This window comes from Vanessa atalanta, chromosome 8 (assembly GCF_905147765.1).
Source record: "Vanessa atalanta chromosome 8, ilVanAtal1.2, whole genome shotgun sequence".
Lineage (NCBI taxonomy): Eukaryota > Metazoa > Arthropoda > Insecta > Lepidoptera > Nymphalidae > Vanessa > Vanessa atalanta.
The window spans coordinates 5,399,852-5,420,812 of NC_061878.1; the positions used below are offsets into that span (position 1 = coordinate 5,399,852).

At 31.9% G+C, this 20,961-nt stretch overlaps 1 protein-coding gene across 2 annotated transcripts; it reads right to left on the bottom strand.

Annotated features, from left to right (window-relative positions):
• Nucleotides 1–459: 459 nt before the first annotated feature.
• Nucleotides 460–13,912, bottom strand: LOC125065795 (ras-specific guanine nucleotide-releasing factor 1-like). 2 transcript variants are annotated; one of them, XM_047673621.1, is made up of 6 exons: nucleotides 13,838–13,912; nucleotides 4,209–4,407; nucleotides 3,743–3,840; nucleotides 2,720–2,853; nucleotides 2,596–2,646; nucleotides 460–726 (listed from the first exon to the last, which is right to left on the bottom strand). In XM_047673621.1, exons 1-6 carry the CDS (start codon nucleotides 13,849–13,851, stop codon nucleotides 575–577), a joined length of 648 nt encoding a protein of 215 aa, XP_047529577.1. In that variant the 5' UTR covers nucleotides 13,852–13,912; the 3' UTR covers nucleotides 460–574. The 2 variants fall into 2 exon arrangements, with proteins under 2 accessions (XP_047529577.1, XP_047529578.1); XM_047673622.1 differs by lacking the exon at nucleotides 2,596–2,646.
• Nucleotides 13,913–20,961: the final 7,049 nt, after the last annotated feature.

The window sequence follows — 20,961 nt, forward strand, 5'->3', positions numbered from 1 at the left end:
GACTTGATAGGAAAAATATTGACAAAAATCAATTAAACATGATTTGTTCATATTTTGAATTAATTAATTCCATTTAAATTTTTCATTTACTACTAACGATATGTTAAGATAAATAGTACAAATGAAAAACATATTAGGATTTCTGTCATGTGGAATATTGAATTAACAATCTTTGTACTGATTGTTGCCTCGGTTAACATAATAGCGACCAGTTTAAATATTGGACAACAGACCCAGACTCAAGACAACATAGAAAACTAATGAACTTTGTCTACCTCGGAGTGGCGTACCCATGAAAATCGGTGTACACACTACTCGACCACGGAGGTCGTCTCGGAGTTTAAGACCTTTTGAAGCTGCTTTGATCACATATGTGATACATATCGGAAGATCGTCACGACTGTAATTATCTTTCGTATCAGACATGGTAATATTATCGACTAATAAGGGTAGGTAGTAACACAAACACAATAATCGTCTATAATTTAATTTGGTTCACAATTAGCACAATAATAAATCACATTAATCACAATATATTAATTTAATCACGAGTCTTTATCTAGATAATATGTGTTTAAAGTAACCGAGGCAGACGTTCCGTCGGAGAAATGCGAGTGCACCCAACGCTTGTCGACCGAGAACTGTGTCTCCCGACTCCGCGCTGGCCCCGACGTTCCGTTAGTGCGAACTGCCACGCCGTCGGCCAGCCAACTACGCACTTTGCCTCTAAAAAAAGTCAAATCAAAGTCTTTTTATTATTTGCGCCGACATATATTTGTTAGTTTTTTTTTGTTTTTCAAAATTGTTTTTCAAAATGTTTTTCAAAATTGACGTAAATATATTAACATTGTTTTATCAGATGCGTCGAGTGGCTGCTATTTAGGACGTGGATTGGGATGTATTTGAAACTAAGGCTTTTGATTAACTATTGGGTTGAGATCAAAATTTCAAGAACAGAAGTGTTAAAAAATATGGCATTCACTTGCGATACCTGAATCATCCATCCGTGTTGTTCGTATTCAACGATAACGTGAAATATCGTTTTTCCATAGACACAGAATCAGCGATATGAAAGAAATTGAACACAGATAAACAATTTTTTTTTTAAATGTTGTAACCATATTATAAAATAAATTTCTTTTTGTTATTTTAAGTCAAATAAAAAAAATGTTTATTCTGAGTGGATAAGTTGAGTTGTATTTACGTATTATGATTAAACCTAAAATTTAACACATAACTTGACACAATTAGTACCAAATTTTCCTCAGTTTGCTTTAATAAAACTGCTGCAATAGTTTCGAATACATTTTCGAATATTTTTTTATACGTAGGTAAGTTTTCTATTTTTCAGGTTTCACAAGCTATATTGAAAGTAAAACGAATAAGAAGTACTGTGAATGTAAAATCATCCAATACAACATTTACATAGTATTTAATTTATTTTCGTTCATTCATTCAATTCACTATATTGCCCACAAACATAGCGATCTCTTCCACAGTCTACAGTTTAAGTTAAGGAACATCTTTTATATAATTTTGAATTTATATATGAGATACATATAAGTATTTAGACACACTGATAATGAATATAAGATTGAAAATAAACGTTTTTTTTTTCATTGTGTTATCGAATAAATATCATTATAAGGATTTAAATTGCTATAAATATTGTTGCTAGGGATAAAGAATTGTTTTTAATAAAAAAAAAAAATAGTAGAGTACGGGGAAAAATACGAGCCTAGTATTGCTCCGTAGCAAATTTCATCAAAATCGCGTCAATTATTCAGCCGGTAAAACGTAACAGACAAACAGAGTTACTTTCGGATTTTGTTATATTAGTATGAATCATAATCCACAGTTCAATTGTAGTAATAAACAATTGTATATACTATCAAAATTTTAAGGACTACCTGAGTCTAGACTTTTGCGAGGGCTTTTTTAACGAAAGGCGAAACTGATTTTATTCTAACTACTAAAATATAAATCGTAGTTTCATTTCTGTAAAATAAACCAGATACTGTGATAATGATAAAAATATTTCACTAAAAACATAACACATCATTTGTATATATTACATAAACCGCCATTTTATCAAACTCTTTACAAGTTCCTTAACTTCTGAAAAGTATAAAGGCAAAAGCATACTTGAATGTATCATATAAATTTGATAAACAATCATAATTTCTAGTCAAATTTTAGTTAATCTATTGAGAACTTTTTTACATACCTATATTTTTTAAAGATTTTGAATGGCTCTTCTGTAGACGTAGAACCCGCTGGTATATTTTCACTTATGGCTTTTATTTAATTATAAATTATTTTAATAAGCATTAATTTCAATATTTTACGTATTATGAATTGTTGTATAACGTATATATTTAACGCCTATAGTTATAATTGTTTAAATACGTTGTATTCATATATGTTTTTTTTTTAAATATTAAGTCTAAGATACAGCCAGATTGAGTTATATTTGAGTCTGGTTGTGATTCGGTTACAAGTGAGTAAAGCAGACTAAATAAGATTGGTCATCTGGTGACAAAACATCTCTCATCAACAATTATAGTACAATTTGATTTATTAAGCTAATCTTACGATTTTCGGCAATTTTTCGCGCTTTTGGGTCGTTCTTCAGATTGGCGGAACCTAAGGGAGAGCCACTGTTAATCCTTGATTCATTCTAGGTAAATAATTTAATACTAATGATTGAAATAATTACCAGTCAGGGTGTACTTCTTCAGAATCTCCGATATAACGAGGTTTGAGATATGGTTGAAATGAGCCGTCATCATCAGTATATGTGGCGCGCGCACCGCTTTGTCGCTTTTCGTCCAAGCTTGGCCCAAGAACTCCCTGTATAATGAATATCCATATAATTAAACTCGGCCAAAGATAATAATAGTCCTATTTAGGTGCAATTTATTAAGAATCTTCCACGTTCGTATTTGAGCAGCGTGGAGAACTAATTTAAAGTATATCCTTCTCCTCAAAAAGGACATTTACATTAACGAGATATTATTTTTACCCAGTGACATACATAGACTTGAAATAAGACAATACCTTAGTCTAAAAGTAAATCTTTAATTTATGAGTATAACACTTGACCTTCGTAGAACAAATGAATGGGATACAAATTAACTGGATGTGACTAGTGGTAATATTCGGTATATTCAACTATTTTTATCTCATATTGGAATAGATATAATACAATAAATTGAGAGAAGTGTTTATACATATATAATTTATCAAACTCATCACTGATGATTATTTCTCCTGGCCGATTACATTCAAGCTACGTACAAACTACGCAGGAGACATAACGCACAATAGTGTAAAGATACACAGGTGTTAATGTGTGTGTACACAAGTGCATGGTGATACACAGGTTTCTTTAATAATCCACTTAGAAGCACAGTAGTTTGACTCAAACGTAGGAAGTGTAATTACTGGTTGTAATTACAGATAGGCTTGCACAAAGCCCCAGGCAATGCTATCTGGGTATACACCACCGACTCAAGATATATTCTATCACCAAACAGCAATGATTATATCTTATTGTAGTCGGGCTTGAAGGGTAAGTAAGTCAATGTACCTACAGGTACCAAGGACATCTTAAACATTTATTGGATCATTGATTAAAGTACAATGTATATGGGCTGTGCAGGCAGCCCATTCAATAATAAGGTCCAATGAAACAGATGTGTTTTTTAGTTTTTGATAGATTAAAATAAAATATGCTTACTCGCTATGAATCGAACTGAAGATTTGATAATCCAAGTACGTCATCTGTTCCGCAATCTCCAGCGCTGATAATGTTTCGACGCTCTCTTTAGAAGGAACCTAGATTAGAAAACATCCAGTATACAATTCTGTATAGCTAATCAAATTTATTCTCTAAATATAGAAGCATTGTCTTTCTATACGCAACGAAATTACAACTAACAAAAATGATACGATGCTTTAGTTTTTAAATTTATAAAGTGGGACAGTTTGGATGATGCTGACGTTTGCCAGCAGTAATATCAAATATAATAAGAAACTTAATTCTGTAGAGTTAAACTCAAGATTGGAATTATTAATTAAGTATATTGTCCAGTTAAATACAGGTATTTATTACTGCTGTTATTCATCGTTACGAGAATTATAAAATAAAATAAAATTTATGAACACAATCAGCATTAAATTATCTTTTCTTTTCTTTAACTTACTCTTGGTGGTATAAATAGAGCTTTCAAGTCAACAGCTCTATCCGGAGCACGTTCCAACAGACGCAGTAACTGTGCTGCGGATTTATGTTCAGCTGGAAGTAAGCCTGGACTTGCTTCAATCTCTTTGAGGAAATCCATTGTCATTCCACGGAGACGTTCATCAGACCAGAAGTCTGAAGAATGCTTAGACACCCAATGCCTGATGAGATCAATAAAATGAATACTAAAATAATTTGGTGCGACAAAATAATGATAATTATTCATCTTAATTTATAGCTTTTAACCATTTTAAGAATTTTATATCAAGAACCGGGCGTTCCGTGACGGTTAATTTATTTATTGTTTCAGTGAAAACGTTATTCAAATATTATAAAAAATTAAACTATTGCGATGCATCGACTTCTCTGATTTTTAATATAACAAAGAAGTAAAATTTGATTGTTTATATCAAGCGTTTAATCTCCGAAACTAATGATATAATTCTTTTCACTAGTAGAAAGCTGCATTATTCTCGAGAGATATATGTATTAATAACTATCAATAAATTACACCTGTAAAGCCGGGTCGAGTAGCTAATTTCAAATAAAGTAATGTCAATTCGAAATTCAAAATGAGTTTCGTAAGTGCGATACGGACCGCAAAGCAAATGTAAATGACATCTGCTGTATTATTTTAATATTATACTAGTGAATCTGGCGAACTTTGTTTCGCCATAGAAGCAATGAATGACAAGATTTTTCATTTTAATAAGTTAAATTTTTATTACGATAGTAAATATAAATAAAAAAATACATGTATTTTAATGATTCTATATATTCTATATATTCTATTTTTTGTTTTATTATCAGGCACAAGAACAAATTACGAAGATGGTCCTCTAACCCGTGAACATGCCACATATAATTGACTATGGGAAGAATATGGATTTTCTAGATTCAAAATAAGTAGACCATAAACTTTCAAAGATTGGACTGTGATTTGTTAATGGTCATGGCGAATGCAAGACGGGTTGAAAATTTAAGTTGTTTCAAATCAAACGTCAAATCGGTTGGGTTCATCGGGATCCTCGGAATTAGAACTTCCTCACCTTCGAATTTTCCTTTGAGTATCGTCACGTACATCACATCGTTCTTTAATTTACTTACCACCAAAAGCGTTTCGTTCCAAAGTTTTGGTTGGTTTATGTTTCGAAGCATGATTTCTACGGAGCTAACCTTTAGTCTTAATTTGTGCAATGGTAACTCAGGCACATATAAGGAGCTTAAAAAATTTATTGGATAGTTAGTCGCTTCATCTTTATTTGTTACACGGTCAATAGATTTGAATGAATGCAGCGTACCAATGACCTCATTGTGAATAATGTCGTTTAAGTCACCTACGCCTTTATTCTTAGCTGCTAAAATTGCTCGATCACTTAACCATTCATTATATTTGTGGTTAGTAATAGTGTTTGGGAATTTTGTTGATGAGTTCATCATTCAATGAGTCAAAGTTACTGAAATTCTGAGGAAATTAAATCAATCCGCTCGATTCGTCGACGGGTACTCAGCTATTACCGACAGTTAGGAATTGCTCTTAATTTCGAAATAACTGGTAATGAGAAATCTTTAGCAGATGTAGGTATCATTCATCGATGCGACTCTCTTGTCAGCTAAAGTTTCTTCATATAGAGACATAGATTCGATGATTTAAGGCAAGCGTTTATTTCGTCAGGAGCAGTTGAACTTGGAATTACTGGCAGTGTTTGGAGGAAATCACCAGACAATAAAATAATTGCGTCTCCAAAACATTGCGTAGATCTTTCAATATTTGGTTTAGTGCTTCCAATCCACGTTACTGTGCCACTGTTTATTCGTCCCAGATGATAAGTTTCGATGCTGATAAAACATTGGCCATTGCGGAGTGTTTTGCAATATGACATGTTGGTTTTCTAATAGTTTAAAGAATTAATGGCAATTTTAATACTAAATGCGCCGTACAGCTCCCTTCTAACAATGTAGCAAAAACCAGACTATTTCAGAAGAAGCAACTGCAATCGCAATGTTGGATCGGGCACGGACAGTGATTAAAACTACTGACATGAGGAATGTCTTACCAGTTCCGCCAGGGGCATCCAGGAAATAAAAACACCATTTTCATCATTAATGTATCATAAACTTCTACTTGTTGGGGATTTAACAGGGATACATCTAAATCTAATTCACGGTGATCATATTCACGTTCCTCTTCTGAAACTGGACCGTGAATGTGATCTGACCTGGTTCTAAGCTACCGCTTAACGCTTCTGACTGTGTATATGACGCCGAATTGTTAGATTAACCTGGTTTCTACATTAAAGTATTTAGGTTAAGGATATCCGTGTTCAACAGTTAAACAAACATAATAGTAATATTATATATTTATGGTTATAAATAGCATACCATAGAGTAGCCGTATAATTTGATACATTAATTACCATGCACTTTGATGTTATTATGATGATTAGCTTACTATATAAGAGCTCTCATCAAATAAATGTATTCACTTTTACTTTGCTTTCATACTATTCGATATAAACTGTACAATATGCAACTCGCAACTTTTGCTTTTCTACTAATTACGGGTGCATTCACATGTGTGACAAAACCGCATTACGACTTAATAGACGCTCCTCTTTTATTCGAAACATTTATGAGGGATTACAAGATACAATATTCGAGTCCCGCAGATAGAGAGCATCACTATCAATCATTTGTTGAAAATTTAAAAAAAATAAACGAATTAAACGAAAGACCAGACGGTGCAGTGTTTGGAATTAACCAATTTGCTGACTTAACAACAGAAGAATTTATAGAAAAATACACAGGACTTCTTAACCAGAATGTAAGTGTGTTTTAAATTTAACATGAATCATTTTATGTATTTTTTTATATGTGTATAAGTTGCGTTCCTAGTAGTACATCATATTTAATATTTTTTCTGCGCATAATATATATCTATATATTGGTTAAACATCAACAGATATCTAATTATTCATCGCATATAATTGTTGTTTTACATATGAATTGTTGATTAAGATGTAAAGTAAAATGTTAAAAAATATAAATTAAAACGTTTTAAAATATTTTTTTCAGAAGTGAGAGCTCCAGATCTGTCGTCGTTTAGAAAAGCAAAAATGTATTACTTTATATCAAATATAATATGATCATATTATATGTTTTTCATTTAACATAATACAATTAACGAAACATAAAGATACAATAGTAGACAACTGCTGGACACTTTTTTTAAGAAGATTTTTTATGAAAAAATTATTATTTAATCACGAAGACATACATATTTATCTTTTTCAAAACATATTTGCTTTAGCCATAGATCTATAGGCAGCCAGCAGGCAACTAGCCTAATTAGCCATCCAATTAAATGCCTAGACACAATACTAATCGGCGCTGCTCAACCTGCTCAAAGCGGCTTGAATGACTTTCTGTCAATTCATGTTCCGTTCGTAGAATAGGGTAACTTGCTATAGACTCTCCTTATTTAAAATTGGTTAAAAATGCCACTCTCCTACTGTATTTGGTCTTCTCGGTCTGACCCCAAATTCAAATAACCTTAACACTAGGTTGTTTACAAACAATTACGAAACGAAATGCCTTCGGCTTGCACCTTCGCCATTCGTATCAAAACACAGGCACGATGTAGCTGTAGTTTGTTACGGCAGGCGGGTGCTGCGCCCCTTCGCACCTTCAGTTTCTTAAAAACACTCTAAGGGTAAGATCGATAAGTATTATTAGTGACAATCCAGGCCTACCTAGAACGAAATTGTAAAATCATTTTATTATCAGCAGTCATTAGTACGTGTACATATATTCAAATTCATCAGAGGTTTTAAATATGATTAAAATTACGTTGAAAGATTCCATTATACGTATAAATACCTATGCAGTACCTACCTATATATAAATATATAGATGACAAATTAATAAAAGTATGTTAAATAGATACTTCGCGTTTAATATTTAATTCTGACTAGATTATCATAGTTTAATTTTGAAATTTGTTATATATTTACTGACAGTAACTTATAATACATTAATAACTTGAATACTAGGCATTGTTCGTTTAAGTACTCAATAATAAATAATGATTTATGGTAATCATAAATTAAACACAGTATTGTCATAAATATATTATAAACAAGACATGATTTGTTCAGAATTTTCCTCAATTAATTCCACTTGAATGTAGATAGCTACTGCGCTTTTTTTATATTTTTCTCATACTTATGTTTTCGGTTTTGTATGCTCTATAATTTTCTTGTTGCTATGACTATTTTTTCGGTCTGCAAATTCTATTGAAAACAAGACTGACTTACAATATATTATGAGAAATGGTACAGATTACAAACATATTACGATTTCTGCCATGTGGAATATTGAATTAACAATCAATTGAAGTTTTTATTGTTGTCTCGGTTAAGATAATAGCGAACATTTCCTACCAACCTTAAAAGAAGGAGTTAAGATCACAGCTAAACAAAGATATGGACTAGACTATACATGTGGCTTTTGAAGCTGATTCCACGATTCTGCTCCAATGCAGGTTGGATTCACATGTTACTGATTTTGTGTTAGAATGTTATTATATATTATCCTCTACCGCCAAGCACAAGAATAATTTTAAATACATAAGCGTATAGATTTTGATAGATTTAGTGGTGGTTGTTCGTGGTTAAACTTGCATATATATTCAGACTAATGTTTATAGAGTTTAATATGACTAATTGGTAAACATTTTACTGACACTTAATAGTATTGAAAGGATATTTGGCTAACTAATCATGACCATGACTATGACTATGGACAATACTTTTCATATTAACTTGATTATGAGAAGTATTGTCCATACTCATCGCGTTCCAGTAGTTAGTCACTTGCAATACCATCTGTAAGATATGGAGGAGTGATGTTACGCTATTTAAGAAAAAACAGATATTTTAGATAAGATAGAAAATTACGCAAAGACTGTCGATGTTAAATATTTTTTTTTCTATTATATTTCTTGTAATATCAATGTGATATTGTGTATATATTTTTTTAATTTAACTGAACTAATAGTAATTTATGTTAAAAGTTCTGATATGAATGTAGCAGTAGTAACAATTTATTACCATAAACGTTAACGTGAGTATGATCAATGGAGAACTATATAAAATCTCTAATAAAATTTAATTCCTCCTTTTAACGCCGATTTCGTACGATTTGATAAAAATCATACGAAATGCAACTTGCGACGTTTGCTCACCTACTAATAACGGTCGCCGTGACATACGCGAGGAGACCGTATTATGATTTAAACGACACCCCTGTATTATTCGAAAAAATATCAGAGATTACAATAGACATTATAAGAGTGAAGACCTCCGTGGTCGAGTAGTGTGTACACCGGTTTTCATGGGTACGTCACTCTGAGGTCCCGGGTTCGATTCCCGGCCGAGTCGATGTAGAAAAAAGTTCATTAGTTTTCTATGTTGTCTTGGGTCTGGATGTCTGTGGTACCGTCGTTAATCCTGATTTCCATAACACAAGTGCTTTAGCTACTTACATTGGGATCAGAGTAATGTATGTGATGTTGTCCAATATTTATTTATTTATTTAAGAGTGCCACGGACAGGAAGAACATTTTCAAGCATTCGTACAATCCTTGAAAGAAATAAACAGAAAAAACTACGACGACGATTCAAACGCATCTTTTGATATTAACAATTTTGCTGACTATACAGAAAAGGAAAAGGAATGGCTCTTTGGTTTAATAGTAAGAAAGCTTTGAAGTTATTTCAGTTTTTGTTGTTTTATAAATTAGGTTTACGACAACATAAAAAAAGTTTCTGAAAAAAAGTTCAATATCAATTATTTTCAGTTTCTGATTCAGATTTATTTTATATAACGAATCATTTTTATATTTTTCGTAAACAAAACACTTGTAAAGGAAATATGAACTTTATTAAATATATATTTATGAATATCTTAATTATTTTACAGCACTGAAAGGTTCAGATTCACTGTCGTCGAGAAATTAAAAAAAGGTATTTTGATTAAAAATAGTATAATGATATTATTTATGGTTTTTTTTTTTCTATTATTTCAATTTAAATTTTTGTGGATAAAAGCGTATATGGCCATAGGAAGATGAATTGCGGACAAAATTAAATTTGGAAAATATATTATACATATATTCTATACTAAACTATATTATAAATACGAAAGTAATTGTCTGTCCGTCTGTTATTCTTACACGGCCAAACGACTGAACTTAATTTAATGAAATTTGATTAGAAGCTAGCTTGACTTTTTATATCTATCACCTGTCCAACAACGACAAAAACGCGAACGAAGCCGAGGGCGACAACTAGTAATTTCCAAATTAGTACATTGAAAATTTTGAAATGTACTAATTTATAAATTATGTACAATTGTCATATTTTTTAATTGGTCATCCTTGGACATTGGCGTTGATAGAAATATTAATGTACGTCGTTAATGCGCCACTAACCTTGGAAACTAAGATGTTATGCCCCTTGTATATATTATACTAGACCATTCAACCCTTTAAACCGAAACTACTAACAAAAGTTTTAGTGTTTGGGGTTAGACTATGTATAAAGCCTATTATGGTAAAAGAGATTCATAAAGAGCGATGGTGACCCCATGGAATCGATTGTATCAGCGAGGAATTGAAAATAAAATATACAACAACAATGACGAGGTCATTAGTAGTCGTTGATACTGTTATTAAATTAGTTTCAATGTGTGTGCAATAAATAACTTCTTTTATTGTTCAAAATCATCATTCAATGTAAGGAACCTTTGTCTATACATAAAAATCAAAAGCAACGGCCTGTAAATGTGCTAGTGTTGGGCTAAGACATCCTGTCTCTTGAGGACAGGGTCTGAAGCTTACTCCACCACACTGCTCTAATGTGGTTGGTGGACTATGCATGTGGCAGATTTAAATCCGACTCATGCAGCTTTCTGCGATGTTTAGCAACACCACTGGGTTCGACATTAATAAAATTATTAGCACTAAATACATACAAGAATATTCAGTGTTGCTAACCTGGTTAAAAAACTGCTATTATCGGTTATGATTCCCGCTTTGTAGCCACTGGTATCGGTTCATTTCAATCATCAATTAGCGGTGCTATGTATGTACCGACAATTTGATATGACATATGGAGTTAAACGTCAAGCAAGCGTCTGTTTACAATTAACAAACTGAAATCAGTGCCAAACTGAAATTACTATTTTTAATATTGAATTAAATCAATGAAATTTCAAACAAAGATTAATTTTTATTTTATGTTATAAGTATTTTTTTCTATGTTTTACATAAAAAAGTTAGACGAGAAATAACGGTCGGGTAAGTGATCGAGAAAATACATATACATATTTGAAGGATCTAGTTAATACATAGTTTAATTCAATGAGTATCTGGGACATATTGTATTCTAAGGAATTGATTTTGTTTTAATTCTTATCTAATTACCACTCAGTTTAAAACCCAACAGCTTGTTCTATAGAATCTTAAATAATCAATACATAAAAAATAGATTCTATGAAAATAACTGACAAAAAACCGGCCAAGTGCGAATCGAATTCGCGCACGAATGATTTCGTACCATTATCAAGAAAACGCAAAAAAATCATCTTGTATGAAAGTCCTTAAATCAAGTCACTTGTTGCGATGAATTAAAGCGATGTGTTAAAGTAATTTTCTCCCGAATTGTTAAGGGGTTGAAATACTTTTTCAATTATCGTTTTTTAAGGTTATAGGATATAAGCCTAAGAAATTACATCACGAACACTCACTCTACTTTTTCTCGGTCAAACCATGAAAGTGGAGTTCAGTCACAGGAATTAACGTCTTCACAGACGTAGACCTACCACCAACCCAATACTATTCCAACTAAAACATTTAGTTCAGCATCGACGAGGTGATTAACTCGATTGTCATCAGTTGACAACAATACTTCAACGAATGAGTAATACGTCATCAACGATTGCGAAACTTTCCTGTTTGAGACAACACGTTGGCAATTTCACGCCATGCTTTTTCATTGTTTCCTGTTTCGCTGAATTTATGATCTACAAGATCACAAATACAGCGAAATAGTATTTACATAAAACTTCAAAAAAAAAAACTGTTAGCAAGAGCAGTTATAAAAATGAAAATGTGAAGGTTGTATTTGCAAAATATGCATACATATACAATGTATATGTACATTGTATATGAATGTATATATTGCCATTGTATCTGGAATACAGAACAGGCATGAAAGAATGGGTTGATAGCATGTCTTCACTTCGTTGCCAACGCGGCCAACGAATGGCAAAGGGATCGGATATGAACTATTCGACCGAACTGACCAGCAATCCTAGTATTTTTAAAAATTAAATGCTAAAATACTACTATAAGAAATATTTTATAAATGTCAGATTTCAATGAATTAGAGTAAGTTGAATAGAAAATTATAAATAAACTGCTCCTCTCAGATGAACTAGTTAAGGGTGACGATTGAACAATGACAAATTTGTAGCTTAAATCAATATGCCGCCTACTCGTAGATTATTCGATTCTCGGAAAATTCGAGTAGCAAGAAACAAAGCCTCGGGCACACCATCATTAGAAAACTTTACACTTGCACCAGCTGTGAAATGGCTTCAAAAGATTTTCCATCGCTTAATAAATTCCATTAACAAAGAACCTTTTGTATTTTCGTCCTAAAAAAACATCTATCGTTATTGTTATTTTTTAATTTCTCTAACAGAGTTGTGCTCTCGTAAAGGAAAACATAAATCCGTTATAGGGAACAATAACTAAGGTACGTTTTCTCTGGAAAGGGTTTTTAGCCTGAAACATCGAGAAATAGGGTTTCCTTTGTTGTTAAAATCATTTTTATATACGCTACGTAATGAACGTAATCGAAATAGTCTCTTCGTGGTTTTGTCTTTTTTGTCCTGCGAAGTAATCTAGTTATTACTTAGTTCTATTATCTTATTTATAAAAGCATTAGCAACAAAAACTCATTTTATGTATTAATATAATTTCTTATGTTAATGTTGTCTTAGATTTTCGCGATTATTACACATTGAAATAAAACAGTCTGCCCGTGACCACGAACACTACAAAGTGCTCGAAACGTCGGGATGTTAAAAATAATTAATATACGCGATTAAATCCGTTAAAAAACTAGTTTTATTTCTTATGTTAATTTTATTTTCTTTTGACATCTTCGTAGTTGAGATACTTAGCTTCTAACTACCTTTATAGAAAAGTAAAACATATTTTACAATGAAATGGACTCAGTTCAAATCCTGTTAGGCGTATTTAGGCGCAAGTTCAAGCGTGTGTATAACAATATAATACAATTTAAGCGACTTGGACTATGAAATTAGATGAGATATGAGAGAGAAAGAGATATAGATATTTGTACATTTCCAATTTAAGATTTAGAGTAATTTTAAGTAGTTTTTACAACAATTACAATTATTAAAATCAGTTGTAGCTCGTATATCATTATCAATATAATTTGTCACACTTAATTACTATATAATAAAACTGTTAAACCTCAAAACAATGAAGGCACTTACTTTAAACCGAACATCGAATAAACAATCTATTGTTCTCTCAATAAACTCAATAATTGTGTAGTTTTCCATTATTTCGGTAAGCGCACATTATGATCGTTATTCAGACCTGTGGAATAAAGGCGAAAATTAAAACGGGCTGCGGTCTCGATATCAACATGCATGTGATTTGAGTCGCGGTCTGCGGTTCGCATTAAACTGATGCGAACACACAACTAGCTGCATTATCATACTATTTTCGTATTATTATTGTCCTGTAAATTAATTCTATATTTATGTAGGCCAATTATGTCAGTCACGTCGCTTTAAATCCGTTCAGTGTATTTGTTTTATGTTAGGCCGAGCCGGCATGTCGTGGCTGTGGGTTATCGAATGATACGCGTAAAAAAATCCGACTAGGTAACTTGGTGGAAGAGCTTAGACGGTATTGCTCACTATTAATGTTTGTTTTTCAGTTTAGGAATAAACGACATAACATCTTATTTCTCCAGGCTGGTGGTGCATTGGTGATGTTAGGGACTGTTATATAATATTTATTAAAATTTAAATCACACACATAATCAAACACACATTATTAATTCTTATCGAAATTAATAAAATATACTTGCTTTTAATTTCGGACGAGTCAAATTTATATACAAAACGAGTGAACCATCTAAACTTATGGAGTTTATGACGAAAATTCTTAAAAATCAAAAACATATAATTCAGTTAGATAGTTAAGTGAATTCTGTTTTTATTTTGTTAAAGTAATTTAATATAACTTTGGAAAAATATATAAAAGCAGTCCGCTGTAGACTGAATATATTTCACGCGTCGTATGACTAATTGTCGTTATTATAATTAAATTAACCGAAAATTACTGAAAGCTGAAGTAATTGGTCAAACGCAAAATTAAATTTATTATGAAAAATGAGGCTGTGAATGTTGATAGTAACAATAATATAAGCTATACAAATATGTTTTACATTGTAGACGTTCAATGTGAATATGTATATAATAAACCCCTTAAAATGATATATTGTAATAGAAGTTCAAATACTTTGTCTTAAAACTAAAAAATCGAAAAGCAGTTTAAATATTAACATAATAACTTTCTAAATTTTTACAAGTTCAAATAAAAATACGGCCACGACGTTCCGAGCGACTGCTAGTAATGTTAGGTACATAAAACATAAAACATAAACAGCCCGTAAATGTCCCACTGCTGGGATAAAGGCCTCCTCTCCCTTTGAGGAGAAGGTTTGGAGCATATTCCACCACGCTGCTCCAATGCGGGTTGGCGGAATACACATGTGGCTGAATTTCGTTGAAATTAGACACATGCAGGTTTCCTCACGATGTTTTCCTTCACCGCCGAGCACGAGATGAATTATAAACACAAATTAAGCACATGAAATTTCAGTGGTGCCTGCCTGGGTTTGAACCCGAAATCATCGGTTAAGATGCACGCGTTCTAACCACTGGGCCATCTCGGCTCGTAATGTTAGGTATGATATATTAATGATTCCACACATCACCAATGCGCCACCAACCTTGAAAAATAAGATTCGTGTCTATAGCTACACTGGCTATACTACAACTACTAGCCACTGTAGATAAAGACACGAATCTACTACAGTACTAAGTACTGCTGTTTGGCGGTTTCGAATGTATGATGACGCTCGACAGTGAGAGGTCTCCGCCCATAGTCGCTCCCAGGGAATTCTTCTGGGGCACAAGACTGATTTGTACCCACCTAGACGGGCCTGCATAAAGCCCTATTACCGAGAAAGTGAAATAGAGTTCTAATTAATTTATAATGATCATCAAATTGTAAATGAGTATCATATAATTGTGTACCTTCGATCACTTACAAGTAATCAAATTTTGACAGATAAATCGGAGACGTACGCAATTGGCCAAAGCAGCTATAAGTTAACCAGAATCTGGCAAAACAGGAAAGTTTTAAAAACCACCAAGGCCAGACTCGTACGATTTTTGGTCATCATGGTCAACCGTGCAGCTAACCAAAAGAAGATCGAGACTTTCGAAATGTGGTGGTGGAAAACCAATAGACCTGTTGGTTTATTACTACCATACTATCCACTATATGCTACCAACGAGTCCTGAGCTATTTTGGTCATATTGGTCGGAGACAACCAGACAGTCTGGATAAACTGGTTGCTGTAGGGATAATCAAACGTAAAAGATCACGCGGTCGATTACCTACCCGCTGGTATGACCAGATTCAAAATATAACGTGACTCAATATCCTGACTGCCCTGAGACTAGTCGAGGACGGAGTCGTGCGGAGGAAGCTAGTCGACACATCGATGAAAGCACGACTTTCAGTAATGAAGCACACGAAGAAGAAGAAGAATTTATCATATAATATGTATGTCATGACGTTACACTATTTTTTTAACATTTAATTAAGGCATTCCATATGCACAAATTTTCTTCCACGTGCACTAATATATTATTTCTTATAACGCGTGCTCATAATATACTTTTTAATAATCAAATACATTTAAGTCGATAAATTACATTAAATATGGCATTAAAACAACGATTTTTTAATACATTTTGACAACTATAGACTAAAATTAACTTTTATTTCATCAAATTATTTAATTTTACAGAAAAATGTACTCAAAAATATCCAATTTTACATGTAAATATTATATATTTCCTATCTATTTTAAGAAAGAAGGCTTCCACTTTCTGATGAAACAGTCACTAAATAATTAAAACAAAAAAACGATTACTTGAATTTATTTATGCAGGTACACTAATGGACGAAATATGAAATATTATTTTCTTGTTTTTGAATTGGTTGTTTCTTACAACCGATTTAATACTGGTTACAAAACAATGTAGTCGTCTAGCGTTAATTTTAGTTCACAGAATAAATAAATGCATATTAATAAAAGATTTTTTTTTATATTTTGTTTAAATATATTTATCTTTTAGTTTGGTGTTTAAAATTTAGGATACCGTAATCGAATTTCGCTATGAGGTTGTGTGGAGGCAATCACGACGATGGTCTCGTTCAATTAACGACAAAATTATGCCTGGCCTGATGACACTGGCCGTTATATCTTCATTAATTTTGAATTAAAACAATTTGGTATTTATTTTCCAATTAAACTTAGGATTCATTGGATGGGTTTGGATAATACATTTGTGAAATCGTTATATTTGATACTATTGCTGCTTTGTTAAATAAATACGCATTTAGGACTGTCTGCCGTACCGTATAAAGTAGTAGGAGTAATACATTTTAAATTATCATTCAAAATATATGATACACACTTTATTTTTACTACATATAAATAAGAATTAAAATAGTTACTCTACAAATCATGACCGCATAGAATGGTGGCGAAAACGCTAGCAGCATTTCCCCGTTGAATCGGAATTTCGATCCTCAGGGCAAAAAATGAACCAGCCACCAGATACCAATGGAAGCACTAAGGCGAGGTGTTATACTTTTAATGTAGGTTTTTGGACTGCTACTAATTTTTATACAATCGAAAAGTGTGATCATTATTCCGGACAATTACACGTTATACCATGGAAACAGGAACATTATATATAATTGTTATATTATTTAAACAATTTAGTTACATATAATAGTGTAAAACAAATTTCAGCTTATATTATAAATAGAGTAATTAGGTTGTTTTGTCTCGTGATTAAAATATTTAAAAGATAATCGGATTCAAAAATATCTATAAAATTAGGTGTCATAAAATACTAACTAAATCTAAAAAAAATCATGATAGAATAGATTTGCTTTAATATTTGGTGTGCCAGTAATTTTACCTTTCATTAGTTATCAACATTTAAAACAAACCTCTAAGTAAGTAATAATGGTAAGTATAAATTAAGTAAAATATTATTACGTTCATTCAAACAGACATTTAACTATATATATTACATATGTATGAAAATCGTAGCCGTCTATCAAATTAGTTCATTAACATGAACTTTAGCCCGTTAACTACCAGTAGTTCTGTAATATATAGAAGATGAAACACTTAGTGCCGGCGGCAGACAAGTCAAGTTCTTAAGTAAAACTTCAGTATTGAAGCTGTTGTCTACGAACGATACCGCGTAGAGGCAATAATGAAGACGTCGATGGGAACCATTAAATTTACTTGAAAATGAGGCTGCGGTGGATGGGCTTAGAGTTTGTGACGAGAAATAATAATGAGCCCGAAGATTGTCGAATGGACGGATGTCACGAACTGATTTGCAGTGACCTTATTCTTAGATAAACTTAAGAGAAATAATTAAATTTTAACTCAAACTAAACTTTCCGTGAAACGAACGTGGTCTGTGTTTTTAGTTAAAACTCGAGCTAAAATCCAATGACATTTATTTAAAAGATACGATGTTTTTTTTTTAATTCATAAGATTTGACATGACGTATAGAACCATATCGTATTATTTTGGTATTCATATAATTTCTGTATTATCAAATCCAACCGAAATCCCGCATTAAAAAAGTAGTTTATGTTATAAAAAAAAACATATAGCCATTTTAATTTTTTCAAATTATAATTAAGTTTAATTTACGTTCCACAAAGCTATTAAAATACAGCTATCAAATATTTTAATTTACACTAAATCATAAACGTTTAAGACTAAATTATCCTATACTTTGTATTCCGGTTAACGAATTTGTCATTTTAAAGCAGTCGTGATAAACCTGTATTTATATCATAGCTATTTATTAGACTATAACTTAGTTTAGCTTTACAAACAAAGAATACTTTGCATGTAAAGCTATTTACTGAAATGATTTAAACATAATATTCTTTTTTCTGTACAAAAATAATTTAATTTATTCATTTTGACTACATGTTTATTTTACGTACAAATTCATTGTAAATATTGGAGAAAATATTTTATTGCCTTTTTCAATGCAGTCTAAAAATTTTTATACTAAACAATATATACAAATATATCTGTAATGTTATCAATATTCCAAGAGTACCAGGAATCTGACAAATATAGCATTCAATGTTGAAAAATAAAAGTATCAGTTTACATCGATACAAGCGACGAGAGGGTAAATTGAAGTCGAGCTTGGGGCTAGAATCGGCAAGTTTGATCACCGACGAGACCATTCCGGGGATTTGTGATACCCTCGTAAAATGTTCTAGAAACTGAAAGGTTTCTATTCGCAAAATCCTATCAAATGACGTGCTATTTGTAAACCTCTGACCCTCATAAGTAATATTCTGATTATTATGTGAGTAACAAGTTAATTATTTTTTTGGTTATGTATACTGATGTAGCATTTTTATATTAATAACGATCAAAAATGTTCTAAAAATGTTTTTAGTTGTTAATTGTTTTTGTTAGACTGGAGAGGAAAAAATAAAATAAATTTATATATGTAATATCGACCACTTTAGGCTTAATAACGGGAAGTTGCAGGGTCACCCGCAAGTTTTAAATGTTTTTTATAGACAATGCTATTTAAAATGAGTGATAAAACTGGTACTGCAGGCATGTGATAAGTTAATGTATCTTTTTTCTGTGTGTGCGGAGTTTAGCAAACGTACGCATGACGAATAAAGTACACATTAAAAAAAATTGCTAATTGAAATCTTTTAATGGATCTTGATTATGTTTCGATCTGGAAATTAAATTAGTCAAGCCAGAAATGAAAAACATAAACGTGAAATTGATTGATTGTGATTAAGTGTGATTTATTTGAAAATGAACGAAATTACCATGCTCATTAAATTTCAACTAATAAGTACTTTAACTATTAATAAAATGTATTCAATATCAGTAAGTCATGTTAGATTACATTACGTTGAAACAAAATAATTACGGTAAGGACGCCATTTTTCGTAATTCATACTAATTACAATAAGACTAAATTACTAAGGTTCTTGAGTTTGGGACATAGGGAATAGGTATTTATAGACGTGATCTACGGGAAAAATGATTTTATCAAGGACGAAATGACAGGCAATACTTAGAATGTTTTATAACTTAAATAATTTTGGATATGTACATCAATACATACGTAGTGTGTGTGATCATGGGTCGGTGTTGGGTTGATGTATTCACACCGGATGCCAACTGGTTCTTGTTTGTAATAATAATATATTTTGTTGTTATTATTTAACTATAATAAATGGCAAAAAATAATTATGGCAATATCGAATTGTTCGGTTCTTATGGTATCCATGTTATATATTTTTAATTTGACTTAAGCCAAATGCGTCGTGCATTCGGTTTAAGTCAAATTTATTAATATAATATATATTTTTTGTTTCTGATTTTCTAAATAACGTCTTTCTTGAAATTCTTTCTTTCTTGAAATATGAAAAAAACAATATCTTTTTAAATTTTAAAAAGTTATTTTTTTTATGATATCGAATACCTTTTGATCCGACCTGGTGTTTGAACCCGGGATCTCGTAGTCTGCCGATTTATACGCTAGTCACTGGAAGAACAAAGCAGTTTAAAGAATACTATGTGTATATTTATATACACATAATATTCTGAGCCGAGATGGCCCAGTGGTTAGAACGCGTGCATCTTAACCGATGATTTCGGGTTCAAACCCAGGCAGGCACTACTGAATTTTCATGTGCTTAATTTGTGTTTATAATTCATCTCGTGCTCGGCGGTGAAGGAAAACATCGTGAGGAAACCTGCATGTGTCTAATTTTAACGAAATTGTGCCACATGTGTATTCCGCCAACCCGCATTGGAGCAGCGTGGTGGAATATGCTCCAAACCTTCTCCTCAAAGGGAGAGGAGTCCTTTAGCCCAGCAGTGGGAAAATTTACAGGCTGCTAATGCTAAAAAAAATAATTTATAAATGTTTCGGGGTATCATCACGATTCGCCGAAATATACATACATGCATTACTGATAGAATTTGAAAATAAAATAAAATTCACATCAATAAACTATCGGTGTTAATTTGTTCCTTAAACATATGGATAAGGAAAAACGATGGTGTATTTTTAGACGCTTCGATATCATCTCTGTTTATAAAACTAAAATAAAAAATACAACATCATAATAAACATGTCTTAAAAAAGTTGTACATATATTATAATATTTATGTAGTAAAGTAGTCGATGAGCTATATAAGGCTAGAATTAT

Coding starts and splice junctions, on each gene's coding strand:
- LOC125065795 (XM_047673621.1), bottom strand. Junction 3,841..4,208: donor CTCTATTTATACCACCAAGA/GTAAGTTAAAGA, acceptor TTTCTAATCTAG/GTTCCTTCTAAAGAGAGCGT. Junction 2,854..3,742: donor TTCAGTTCGATTCATAGCGA/GTAAGCATATTT, acceptor TTCATTATACAG/GGAGTTCTTGGGCCAAGCTT.